This window comes from Syngnathus scovelli, chromosome 1 (assembly GCF_024217435.2).
Source record: "Syngnathus scovelli strain Florida chromosome 1, RoL_Ssco_1.2, whole genome shotgun sequence".
NCBI lineage: Eukaryota > Metazoa > Chordata > Actinopteri > Syngnathiformes > Syngnathidae > Syngnathus > Syngnathus scovelli.
Window position 1 is genome coordinate 21,827,551 of NC_090847.1, and position 14,013 is coordinate 21,841,563.

General features: G+C 42.6%; 1 protein-coding gene across 1 annotated transcript in view; it reads left to right on the forward strand.

Annotated features, from left to right (window-relative positions):
- The window catches only part of fat4 (FAT atypical cadherin 4), a 79,408-nt gene that overhangs the window by 38,491 nt on the left and 26,904 nt on the right, over positions 1-14,013 (forward strand). The window contains exons 3-6 of the mRNA XM_049750061.2: positions 4,492-4,753; positions 5,363-5,713; positions 8,632-9,554; positions 10,812-10,986. Of these exons, the coding sequence (XP_049606018.1) occupies positions 4,492-4,753; positions 5,363-5,713; positions 8,632-9,554; positions 10,812-10,986 (1,711 nt within the window). The remainder of the gene's footprint in view (positions 1-4,491; positions 4,754-5,362; positions 5,714-8,631; positions 9,555-10,811; positions 10,987-14,013) is intronic.

The following is a 14,013-nucleotide window of genomic DNA, read 5'->3' on the forward strand; positions in this document are numbered from 1 at the left end:
TTGAAACCTTTTGATTATTCACGTTTACATTTGCAGTTATAATGTGACAAAATGTTGAATTGAGTCCTCTCAAACATTTGCCTGGTTCAAAGTAAGGAATGTACCGGTAAATCTGTGATTTAATGCTGCGCTGTTGTTAGCTTGTTAACCGAACTCTCAACATGAGAGCTAGCAGAATTGTGTCACTTGAACCACGCGGTGCAAATCCAGCCTTAGTGTATCGACATGAGTGGCTTCTTCACACCACTGCGACCCACCCGTGCCACTCGAGTAACAAAGCGGGATTACTAGCCGTGACAGACGCTAGCTCGGCACGGGTAAAATTAGCCACTGACCTTTGTTGCATCTGACTGAGGCAGATTACCCACTCTCGTTTGTGCGAGCATACCAACACCTTGACCCACTCGCGCATAATCCCCCCAGACACAGTGCCGACATGTGCACTTGGAAATTGTTACGATGTCTCACACGTTTTCAACGTTATCCGAGAGGTCCCACAGGAGAGTGTCCTACCCTGCCGTTAATCCCTCCTGCATTACATCACTGGCATACCCTGAGCAAACACTATATTAAAAAACGGTTGCTCACTTTTTTAATGTTTAAAAGCCCTACTAAAAAAACCCAATTTTGTTTTAATTAAATTTAGCATGAGAACAAAATGATGTCATATACCTCCCCGAGTGGAGTTTGCATGTTCTCCCTGCGCCTGCGTGGGTCTTCTCCGGGCACTAATTTAATGTCTAGTCTATTTATGAACCGTGATAACTTCACGGAGCACAATTCATTTATTTTATTTTTTGTCAAACTGCCTTAACTTCCCAGAAGGTAGGTACCTCAGAACTAATCTGAATTCATTGGTATTGGATGACATCACCAGTCTCTCCCTTCAATGAGCGACAGGTTCCCCGTCGTTAGCTGCAAAGTTACAATATGAACATTAAATCCAGGGGCAAAATCCGGCCATTGAGATCACAAAGACCGAGAATGGTCTCAAATATACGTAAATGACGAGGCCACACAACTTTTCAACGTGCAGCTGTTGGTCTCGCCCCCGCGTCGTGTGATGAAAGTCATAAAGTGGCACTTGTAGGCTTTTTTTTTTTTTTTTTTTTTTTTTTTTGAGACTCTATATATCGACTGTAAATCTCAGAGCCCAAGGCAGGTTTGAGAGCTAGGATGGAATGTTGGATTTTAGGGGACATTATTTGGCCTTTCATCTCAAAAGGCATATGGAATTGAAATTATGCTCACTTTTTCCTCATGCAGACTTAAGGGGGATGGCAGTCTGAGCTGTTGACCACAAACTATTTTTGTCATTAGTTATATAAAAAAATAAATCGCATCTAGCAGAGCTGAATTGAAAAACATATACAGGAGGTATTTTTTGTTAAAAAAAAAAAGATGCTAAGTGAAAGTTATACTCCAGCCAAGTTTGTTGCCCACATCCTTGCACAGGAAACCTAACTTGCACCGACACCGGGAAGTTGGAACGGATCGGAAGATTCCCCCTTTGAGGCCAAGCTGTTGACCAGCTGACAGAATGAATGCAGACATCATATCCCAGACTTAACTGTCGTAAAAATCTGTCTGGCTGGTCCCGTTTTCACCCCAGAAAGGTTGAATTTAAATCAGTGTTTAAGCCCTCGGACCAATACAAGTTAAAGCTCTTTTGAAAATCTTTGTCACCTCGTTTGACTGACGCTTTTTACAAGCTTTCTTAACTCCCGTGGAACATTTCACATGTGCATTTTTAATGAGGACAAATTGCAACAGCAGGTGCTCCAAGAGGGGTTTCTGCAACTGAGCGTTGAAATCAACATCACCAACTGGGAGCTTATGAAGCCTTCTCTTAGCTGACGTTAAAAAGACCAACAGCTGGTTTGTCCATTGATACTTTTCAAGGCTTTTCTTGACTTTCTGCCCAAGGAAGTGTGCCACAACTATTATGCAAATGCCAGGTCAGTGCAGATGTGCAGTCGGGGTCTTTGGTTATGCGCAAACCACGAGTCGGAAATTTTTAATTTGCGACTAACTAAAAAGCACTGAAAGTTGGAATTACCATCCCTGTACAGAAACAATAACTTTAAAACCTCTTTATAACATTCCATTATTTTCCACGTGAACACCTCGTGTGTTGGGACCATCCCTTGAACCAAACGAATTTACCAATCTCTTTAACATTGTGAAGCAAGTTCATCTATTTGTGTATAATTTTTCCGTGCTATTTGCCAATACAAACATTTCTTCTTTGCTAAGAGGATAATAGTAATCACTGTCACAAAAGTGTGTCTAAATGATTCATCTTAAATGAAAGATAACTTTCTATATTTGGGAGGGGATGTTTATAGCCTTGGTTGTTCAAAGGAGTCAACTTTTCACCGCATATATTCAAAATCAAATAGTTTGTAATCCATTATTTTTAAGAATAATGTGATCAAATGATATGTAAGTATTTTGGGCACATTTATGATTGAAACTACCATTATGGAGAATTTTGAATCTTTATCGAGTGGTTGGGGACTTGTACTATGTTTTGTCTCTTCGTTTTGCTGAAAGCATTTTTTTTATCCCTTCCTGACACATCAACATCACTGCCATCTTGGCTGCATTATGAATGGCAAACCAATAGAAGGCAAAGCTGCGGCTACCTCTTTTTTCCTGGATAGCCACCACGTCAAATAGAAACAGGTGACGGGTGTCAGCACATAGTTTTTCAAACGTCTGTGTTGCCCAGTTTTTTCTGAAGCCTTCGGTCTGTTAAATGAGTTTCCTTCTGCTCCTACTGAAAGGCTGCTGTTTAATTGGTTAACCCCCCACACCCCTCCCTTCGCCTGCCGTTCCCAATGATGCGTCTATCGAGGGCTGTAAAGCAGGCTTGAGTCAAGGTCAGGAATGAAAGTGCTGTTAGTGTGTAAGATCTTAATCACATTGGGTACTTTGCAAAAAAAATACTTTGATGGAATTTTATTTCTAGTCCTTTTCTCATGTCGTTTTGTCCCGCCTGCCAGGAATATTAATTGGCAAACCCACAAGTGTTAGTTTCCGGCCTACAGCCCAGGTTGCTGATGGGATTGCCAGAGCGAGAGACACTGATTGATGACAGTGGGGTTTTTAGATGAGTAGAGCCTCGCGGCGACTGCCTTCTTACTTTTTGGGTTTATTGCGCCTGGATCACAGAAGGGGTCTCTGGTAATCCAATAAGACAAGGTCAAGCCTTCAAGGAAAAAAAATGAAGATAAGAATTTATTGTGAATTGTGACTGGAGAATCTTGGAAAACTGATTAGCACGTTTGAATTTGTTATCCTTGTTTGGTTTTATTTGGTTCATTATGTCAAAGGGTAGCATTACAAAGTCTTAGTTGGCGCACCGTTTTCTTGCTGCCGTCAGTATCTTCTCGTGTAAAATTGTTTTTCTTTCTATATAAAGGCCAACAAAATCTGTGCTTAACTTACGAAGCATACCCTGTGCTTTGCTCTTGCTCTCCTACACCAACCCACAGAACAGGGTCGGTACAATACATTCAAGGCCACCATGACGTGAATACAATTGTCATCAGGCAACAGCCAGTAAATATGCTAATACACTTATCTCAACATAAGCCTCCCTATTGTCCAGGCAGGATCAAAAAGCACCCAGCAAACAGCCCCAGATACAACTGAAAGAGACTCTTCTTGCTTGGCTTTTAACCAGCTGTAACCAGACCCCTCGCCTCATCCCACTGAATGGCAGCCGCTTTTTGATGTCGCTTTTTTATTGAACACATTAAAAAAAAAACAGACTAGGCGAGACAGATGTCTGATCTCCTATTGTTGCCGGGACAAACCTGAACGTCAGACCTCTCATCAGGCGCTTTCATGCATCATATCGCATTCAGGGGCTCCTCTTCAGTTCCAAAGTCATGGTTGCAATAGTGGTGTGCAGCTTGTACCAGACGATCACTTAGCTTAGCTACACACGAAGCTAGGAACTCAATGAACCTTCAAACACAGAGCCTCTTCTGAATGGGTGGAGTTTGCTGAGGCTTAAAGTGTACAAGGCGTACGTGGTGTTCTTTCAAATCGCTGTCATAGATTGGTGTTGTGTATGAGATGACAAGTAGCACAACACAAGTCAGTCAACGGTCACACTTTGATCTGGAGAGGCCCCGATGCTAACATGAGTGCAAAAGTAATCTGATTTCCTCCTAGATAGAGACACTTTCATCACCAATCAATCCATTAGTGAAAATGTTTAACCTTTATGTGGCCAATTATACCACACTTTGAGACTGAGTTAAACAAAGTCCAATGCTGCAAAAGACAAGATTGACCTTTTCCTCCTGACTGTAGTTGAGTACTTGAGTTTTGCCCACAATTTGTCAACCCTAACACAGTTGATCTTATGTCCGCAGTCATTTGTGATACATTTCAGCTTCCCTGTAATTCTGAACAGATTAATGGCCAAAATTAGACAACAGCTATAAAATGATCTTCTATTCTCTCTACTTCAAGGGCCCAAATGCTTTGGTGACGTACACCATCATCAGCGGTGCGGACGACAGTTTCCGGATTGACCCTGAATCTGGCGATCTGATCGCTACCAAGAAGCTGGACCGCGAACGCCGCTCCAGTTACTCCCTGCTGGTGCGCGCTGACGACGGGAAGCAGTCGTCCGACATGAGACTCAACATCACTGTTGAGGATGTCAACGACCACACGCCCAAGTTTTCGCGGCCGACATACTCCTTTGACATCCCCGAAGATACCCCATCAGGTAAGGACTAGAGTGTTCATCTCTCAACTGAAGGTTGAAGGTTTGATCTTGAGTATCTATGATCGAGTGTTCTTGATATAATAGCACAGTGGCCGAGTCCTCAGCAAATCAGCCAAATAGTTCCGAGGTCAGAGATTCAAATCTCGGCTGCTGGTATTCGTATGGTTTACACATTGGTAGTCCAGCTTTCTTCGAGTTGAAGGTTGTTCGTCTATACATACGTTTCCTGCCAATGACTAGTGCCAGTCTAGGGTGTACCCCAAAGTAAGCCGCCATAGGCTCCAGCTCAGCTGCTATACCCTATGAAATCTGCAGAATATGGATGAACTACAGAAAGTGAAAGCCATTTTCGATGATCCAAGTATTCAGCATGCAGCCTGGTCATGTCCCATTTATAAATGGTACATTGTATTTATCAATGTCAATGATTGGCAGCCTGCCACAGCATTTAATTTGAAAAATCGTCCATTTGCGAGAAAGCGAGTGAGTCATCGGTATTCATAAAAAAAAAACATGCAGTGATAACCCCACACTGAGTTTTCATTTAATCGCATTGGCAGTGAAAAGAAAATCCTTGAAGGTTTTTTTGTGTCATTGACGGTTTCTCAGGCTCCATTGTGGCGGCGATCCTTGCCAGCGACTCTGACTCAGGGGTGAACGGCGAGGTCACATATTTATTGGAGGACGACGACGAGGACGAGACCTTCCTGCTCAACCCGGTCACTGGTGTTTTTAATGTGACGCGGCCGCTGGACTACGAGAATCAGCAGTACTACATCCTGACGGCCAAGGCGCTGGATGGCGGGGGGCAGGCCAGCACGGTTAGGGTCTACTTCAACATCCTGGATGTGAATGACAACGCTCCCACGTTTAACACCACCGTGTACAGCACATCGGTTTTGGAGAGCTTGCCGCCTGGATCCAGCATTGTTGTTGTCAGTGCCAGTGATGCAGATGATGGTATGTACATGAACAACAATGAACACACAGCAGGCATGCTGACACAAAAGATCACTTTTTTACACTTAGTCATTCTTCTGAGACACTTGTAGTCACAGGCTCTCTAGACAGAACATTAGCCACACTGCACGTATACCGATACGTATCTCAAGATGTTCAATATTTGACAACCATTTCAAGTAGCAAACCTCACATAAAAAACTTAAATAAAATACAAATAATTCTACGCTATAGAAAATGAATGCCTGAAAGGATGCTAAAAAATATATATGAAAATAGAAATTATACCAATATTAAAAGCAACATATTTTGTATTGAATTCCACAAGTTGCTGTGGGTGTACCAAATTGGAATGTCTGGTTGGTATTTTGGTATGAGCCAAATAGCTGGCCTGTGAGAAGTTCACCCGTGGTTTGGACCGTTTCTCTTATGGAGAAATGACGTTTTTTTTTAAAGCCTACTCAGTGCCCAAACAAACACTTCAGCACATTCAGCCACTCTTTATGGCAAACGTGGTATTCATAATTAATGTTCCAGAAATATAACTGAAATTACACAATCTGTCCAACTCAGATGAACAACCAAGCTCATATTCGAACTGTTCTCCTGTTGAACTAATAAACTTCTGCCGTCCTTCTTTAGTCATCTTCTGGCAATATACAACCTCATATTTCATCTCATGCATGCATCATATATCATGGCCGTCTGACTTCACGTCACGCATCAAATAACGTCTAAAATACAACACGCTGACCATGTGATTACGAGTGAGATCAGGTAGTGGCATTTGCCAAACCCGCTGTAATTACCGCTACATGTAGACCGTAATGCGCTGGTTGTGACCTACATTCCCAGGGAAATACGGCGTCCAGTCCTCCAGCCGGCCTCCTCGCCACAATCTCATAAACCTATAGCTGCCCGTTCCCACTGTCCAAATAAAACACCGCCATTGTTAGCACTTCCTAAGCCCTGCCCTTTGACTCGACCCCCTCCCCTCTTTCTCTGTGGACAACCCAGATGGAAGTGGCACTCATGCCTTTGATAAGGGATTACTTGTGTACTGTAAATATGCTCTGCCCTGGTGTGGGAAGGTAGATGCTTTCCACATGACTAACCCGTTGAGTTTAATTACCAATGGTCAATTTAAGATCATTTCAACCCCTTGAGTTCCACACTAAAGCTTTTGGATAGAACCTGATGGTCAAGTTTAGATCAGGGGTTCTCAGACTGTTTAGATTCTTGGATCATCATAATCCTACCAGCAATTTAACACAACTGCTACATACCTTTAAAAAAAGACTTTGGGTACTTCGTTTCGGTAAAAAGTCATAATGTCATCCGAGCAAAGTGACATTTTTTTCAAAGATACAGGTGTAAATTGATATTGAAAAAAGTCATTTTTATAAGTGAATTTGAAAAGTACAACTTCATTGGCTTGCTACATTGTTTATCCTGGGAAACATTATTCTCTAAAAATAGCACTATATTAAAAAAAAAAAAAAGATGATTCATAGCATTTGTCTTTCAATTGCTGCCTGTCGTGAGTCCTAGATTGCATCTTCCACTTTGCAAAGACAAGAACGGGGAGTTCCAGCTGTTGCGAGTCCACAATTTGTGGAAATGGATGCCAGATAATGCATTTAAGCACACTTAGCATATCTAGCAATGTCATCTAGAACAATGGATGCCGTGGTAAATGTGCAACCTTCGGCAATCCTGCAAAATGTCTTTGTTATCACACTCATTTGTAATACAAGGTCATATTAGAGCAGCACTTGCATATTTTCCGTTTATAAAACTGCATAAGTCAGTATTTTTTTAGCTCTAAATCCCCTCAAACAGTTGGTCTGATTAAAACACAATGTGAAACAAGAGGTATGCTCAATCGAATCTACTTGCTCCTGCATTGGTTTCCTCCAAATAAAATCAAGAGACCAGATTTAGTTAATTCTTCAAATTTAGGCCTGGAAGCTAAGTACAAACTCAATTAAACATGGCAGGCAGTAAGCACTTATGACCACATGTTGCATGTCCGTGTCGGGTACTCTTTGGTAGCATATCGTTTCCATTGGGCCATTATGTACTAGACTGTATGTCGTGTGTGGTTACAGTTCGACAGGTGGCTTTACAGTCCGAACTTATATTTTCACAAAGTGTCGTATTACCTAGCTTGGCTCATTAAGAAACAGCTGCATGACAAAGGGTTAACCTGAGAGTAGTAGCTTTTAAAACACGTTGTTGAAAAGATAAAACTTGTTTGCAAACAGGAAAAAAACAGCACGTCAAAAACAATGTTGTCTCACGTCTGAACATGAAAACAATCGGTGGTTTCCTGGTTTCCGCTATTTTTTGGGACGCAGACATCCACTTCCCATTCCGATCCTTGTGAGCTATTTTTTGTCATCTGTCCTAATGCTCTTTGTATAAGATTTGAAAATTGCCATGTCAACACAAGTGACCACTGTAAAAAATGACCCCAACTGTTTCTATGTACATCATGGGATCATTAAGAGTTTTAGCTTTGTGTCGTTCATGTTCATATTGACATTCAGACAAACATAATTTAAAATACTTCTCGTGTTTCCTAATATTATTTCTGTGACATGTTTGTAATTATTACACCCCCAGAAACAAAAACAAAACACTTTATTATCATTTCTGAATTCAGCTTGTTTTGAGGGACAGTCCTGTCTTCAACCTGCCCTCAACCTGGACCAACATTATGACTTTCATTACATTAATGAACAGCGTGAGCTCCTACCACTACCACTGTGAACAGGCTAGCTGCTACAACTAGTCTAGAGTCTGGGGTAGAAAAAAGAAATTTCCCATGTAGACAACAAAATCATTTTTACTTATGAAGCACATTTTTTGTCCTATCTAATCCCTAATTTGTCGATCGGTTATGTGTCTTGCAGGTCCCAATGCACACCTTCTCTACAAAATTGTATCAGGCGATCCACAGGACCACTTTGTTATAACCAAAGAGGGTGTGCTACAAACCAAGAAGGCCTTGGACAGAGAAACACAGTCTTTCTACAACCTGGTGATCACAGTCAATGATCTGGCTCCACCTCCAATGACCCGGTTCACTAGCACCGCCCAGGTGTCCATCATCCTTTTGGACGTCAATGACTGCCCACCGACATTCGTTTCCCAAAAGATGACGTACATCCAGGAGAACACGCCAGTGGACACATCAGTGTTCAGCGCCCTGGCTACGGATGCCGACAGCGGGCCGAACAGCTACGTCGAGTATTCTCTCAAGGGACCCTTCGGTAACAAGTTCAGCATCGGTACCATAGATGGTGATGTTAGGTTGATTGGAGAACTGGACAGAGAGGAGCTCGCTAACTACACTCTGACAGTGGTCGCCACTGATAAGGGCGAGCCACCGCTGTCCTCAACCATGGACGTGACCATGTTGGTTCTGGATGTCAACGACAACACGCCGAGCTTCTCCCAAAATATCTATGACATTGAGATCGAGGAGAACACCTTGACTGGGATGGACATCATCCAGGTGTTTGCCACCGACTCAGACGAAGGCACAAATGGGCAAATCCGCTTCTCTATCTCAGGGGGAAATACCAACAGAGACTTCAGGATGGATTCGGTCACAGGGATGGTATCGGTGGCCAAGCAGTTGGACCGGGAAGTACAGTCTTCCTACTCACTGGTTGTCCAAGCGTCTGACCGTGGAAGCAGTCCAAGGGTGGACCACGCGACGGTCAACATTGTATTGCTGGATGTCAACGACTGCTCGCCTGTGTTTGAGCTCTCTCCTTACACAGTAAATGTTCAGGAAAACCTTGAGGCGCTACCGAGAAACATCCTTCAGGTGACTAGATCTACTTTGGTCTTTAGTCAAGTGGTTCACAGATTTAAGACGTTAGATCAATAACATTCACAGACAGAGAGTCTGAGAAGGCAGATTGTATTTTTGAATGACAGTCCGGAGACCTCAAATGAGATAATGCTGTAAAGTGATGTCTTTTACCTAACTCAATAAGGGCAGGTATGTGAGTGCTATAGCTGCCACTGGCGTGGTGGCGTTTCTTCTAACCGCATGTCATGAGAAAAAAGCATGAGTGAAGCAATGATTTAATGATGGAAGACTACAATTTGTCTCGCGCAATTTAGGCTCCGCGGGATTCGACCGAAATATGCGGCTTGGCTTAAATGCACCACAGAAGTCATTACGGTCATGACCACCATGATGATTTAAATGAGCCGCGTATAAAAATGGAGGAGAACGACTAATTTCCAAAATCCGTCTTCTCTCGTCAGTTGGAAATTAGCGTGTTTTTCGCCTTGTTGCTGATTCCCAGGGAAAATCTGATTGGGCAAATTGAATAAGTGGTGAACTTCCTGCCCTCAATAATTACCTTCATGGTATCACTGTGATGAAATTAACCCCTCTGATGGAACAATGTTACTATTAAGTACTGAGTAGTCGACATAACACGTTGTTGCTCACAGTAACTATCAATGCAATGTGACAGATACAGATCGGCACAATCCCATCACAACCGATTGAAGTACGGCTGTATAGAAAATGTCCTCTCCTCTTATATTCGAGACCTTTGGTCCAAAACAAATCACTTTGTTTACACATACTCTGAGACGGCAAAGCAATCTTTGGACAGTCTTTAAGCAGACAATTTCTTGAAGGTTGTAGAAAAATCGGCCCCACACCAATTTAGAGTGGAGCCTAGATAACGTGAGATTGGTTCAAGTGTTGGCGCTCATTGGATATAGTTCTCTCGTAGCAAATACTAAACCCATTCAAGCACTCGGAACATCTTTCTTTGCAATTATTTTAGCACTACGTAGCCAAACCCACCATGCACCACCAACACACCCTTACAGTCTTGTTCTATACTGTTTCATAATGCAATTGTTCTCTTTTGCTGTTTTCTAATTGCTAGTCTCTTCTCAAACCTTGTTCTGTCTGACCCTAACCCAATTAAACATCCACCACAATACAAACAACCATCAAGAGAGAATATCAAGCTTCCCTGTTGCGGAGGAAAAAGGGTTCTGGCATAAATAGGAATACAGATACAGAAGAAACGTCGTTCTCCATTTCTTTCAGGTTGTCGCCAGGGACGACGACCAAGGCGCCAATGGTCAGCTCAGCTACATGCTGAGCGGTGGTAACGACGAAGGCGGCTTCAGTTTGTCGTCCAGCGGTCAACTGAGTCTGACTCACACTCTGGACCGCGAGGCTCAAGGGAAATACGTCCTGCTGATCACAGCCACCGACTCGGGTAAGGCGGAATTCTGAGGTTTTTAGCTACGAGGTCTAGCGTAAAGAGTGATTTTCTTTAGGTCTCGCAAGATCTTATTTCAGTTCCAAAATAGATGACTCATTTCGGCAATTGTACCACATTTTATTTCGCGTGATTGGGTTTATCTGGTTAGCGTTGTCTCTCAATGGTCACTGTTGGAATTTAGTAAGATGCTTCCAGATCAACCAAGATAGAATATAATAAACTTGTGTGCAGTCAACAAATATTTTGATTTCATGGTGTGTGCAGCGCTCGTTTTGTGTGGTCTGATAAACTAAACATTGGAGAGTTTTTAGCTTGCAAACTAGCGGGTGTTTTTTACGATCTGGTCCCTAGAAATCCATTGAGCGGCTTTGACTGAATAGCATCTCGGGTTTATTTGGATACAGCGGTAGGGCTTGTTTTAGTCAGATAAAAGCTTAACTTGTTATTGCTCGGAGGTCAGTTAATGTGCAGTTAAATGAATATATGCGTTGCCTTGTTGCAGCCAAATCACATGGTGTCCCGGCTAAGTATACGTCTGGGCCCCCCCTACCCGAAAGCCACTCGGGCAAAGTTGTCATGATCTATGAGTGGTTCTGTATCATTCCTAGACATGTGCTGCATTTTGGACGATGCAGAGGCGATTTGCATTGAATGGTCCCTGAAGTGTAGAATGAAGGAATGGAGGTTGAGTGTTTGGCTTTTGATCAAAGTCTTTGCTATGGCTGTTGATTGACAGTTGCTGGGGTCTAAATTTGCGTGACCTTACTATGACGCCATAAATTTAAAAGAACAAAAGATGGTATGTTGTTTTTACTCTTTGAAATGGCTGTTTTTAATTATGTCTTTCAGTTTATGCAACCGTTTTATCACATTGAATTTCTCCATTTGATGCTCCAAAATGGTGACGGCACATGAATAGAAGATATCAGTCAAAGAGAGAAATGGAAAAAAAAAACGTGTTCCACGGTCCAACTGTTGCCATCATGAAAACTTTAAAGACTTTCACAGCCGACACGTCACCACCTAACACAAATATTTCCCGCGCCAATGTTGACTATTTCACCAAACTTGTGTCACTCATAAAAATTTCTGAATGCCAACTCTTTTGGCTTTGACTTAATCTTGCTTTTGCGCATTAAAATGGTGGGTCTTCCCATGCCAAGCTGTCATGACTGTCATGAGGGCCGTATTATATATTTGTCGATCTCAGGCAAGTCAGGTTCCTGGAGAGCCGCTGTCTTGCCTGTTTTAAATGTTTCCCTACTTCACACACCCGATTCAAATGATCAGGGTTATTATCAAGCCTCTCCAGAGTTTGTTGATAATTTGATTTATTGAATCGTGTGTTGTAGTGGGAAGTACTGGAAAACAGGCAGGACATGGCCACCTCTGGTCGATCCATAATTAATATTGTTTCTACACGTTTCTATCGATTTTTTTCTTATTACACAGTCTGCGCCCCGATGGTTTCTTCATGTTATATTTAGGGGTTTGCTCGCTTGAAAATTGTGTTTAGAAGTTTGTGCCACATGGACAGAGCTGCCCGGCGAGTGAACATACTAATTTAGTGCTGGATGGCCTTTTTTGCACTGTTCACATGGAGTCCATATTTAGAGCACTTGACAGCGCTTCCAAAATATTTTGACAAGACATTTTCAGTACAATGTTGGTGAGAGGCAGCAAGAGCAACAGAGAGAGAGAAAGGATTTGGGTTAGAATATCAAAATATCAAAAAAACCCATAATCAAGAGCCCAGTCTAAATTATCCAGCAGTGTTTTTCTCACATTTTTGAGGCCTGGGCCCCGAGTCGGCGGAGGCGAATGTTTCTCCCAGGCACGATTTGGCACGACAGCCTGAAAAGGTGGATGCTGCAGACGTGCGTCTCTGCGTCTGCAGTCTTGCGCGGCTCGTTCCTGACCACATTTGACATTTCAAAGGCTGCCTTTATCTTCCCCCATGGTGCCAGATCTTCGCCCAGAGACATGCCGCGAAAAGACAAACAAGCCTGCTAGACAAATATCAGAGCCGAAACTACGATCAGAAGCTTCAGGCCAGAGTTGCTATATAGAATCTCTTTCAGTATGTTCCTGCATTTTCTCCACATCACCTGAGGTCATCACAGAAACTTTCTGCCTTATGATTACAGCGAATGTGTGTTGCCATGTCAATCTGATACCCTAACCCTTCAGGAGCGATAATGCTGGCCAATGTGACTTCAACTATATTTGTAATAGGAATTTTCTTCACCCAATCAGATTTTAAATTCATTCTCACAGGGCCAGGTCTCGGCCCTCAGTGAAGGCACCCTCCAGTTCTACGTCACAGGAATATTACAACTTTCAAGGTGGTATCAGAGGTGCAATTGCATGAAAACCCAGCCGCCGCCTGTCCGTAACGGTATTTGGCAGGTGTGTGAAATTGTAACACTTGACACACACTTCTCTCACCATGGTTTTTTCTGATTATGGGATACCATGTTGCGATGTGGAATCACACACAGTTGCTGCAACATCTACCTATACCACTGATGCAGCCATTTTTTAGGCTCTCTCTACAAGAACCAAACATGTCATCAAGAAGCAAATAAATGGTGGCCTCTGGAAAAACAGTCCTCTAATCAGGGGTTTCCAATCTTTTTGGGTCCCTGGGACCCTTTTCAAGTGATACACGTAATAATTTACTGCAATTCATTTTGCGGAGTCCCGCAGCTATAACACGCGGACCCCTGGAGTTCGCTGGACCTCAGTTTGAGAACCACTGGATTGTAGAGACATCACAAGTGGAACATTTCACTGCCTTTGTTTATGGGAAAAGCTTTTTGGAGCATTCCTGAGTAAACGACTTCATTTTATTGCCAAGATCTGCTATCATCTGCAAGCAAAATGCAAAAATACCGGAAAATTAATGATATACCTGAATCCTGCTGCAACAAAACATTACAGCATAAATGGACTACAAGGGCTAAGTAAAAACCATAATAACCTATGGAAAGGAGTTAAATGATGTTTTGGGCTCCTTGA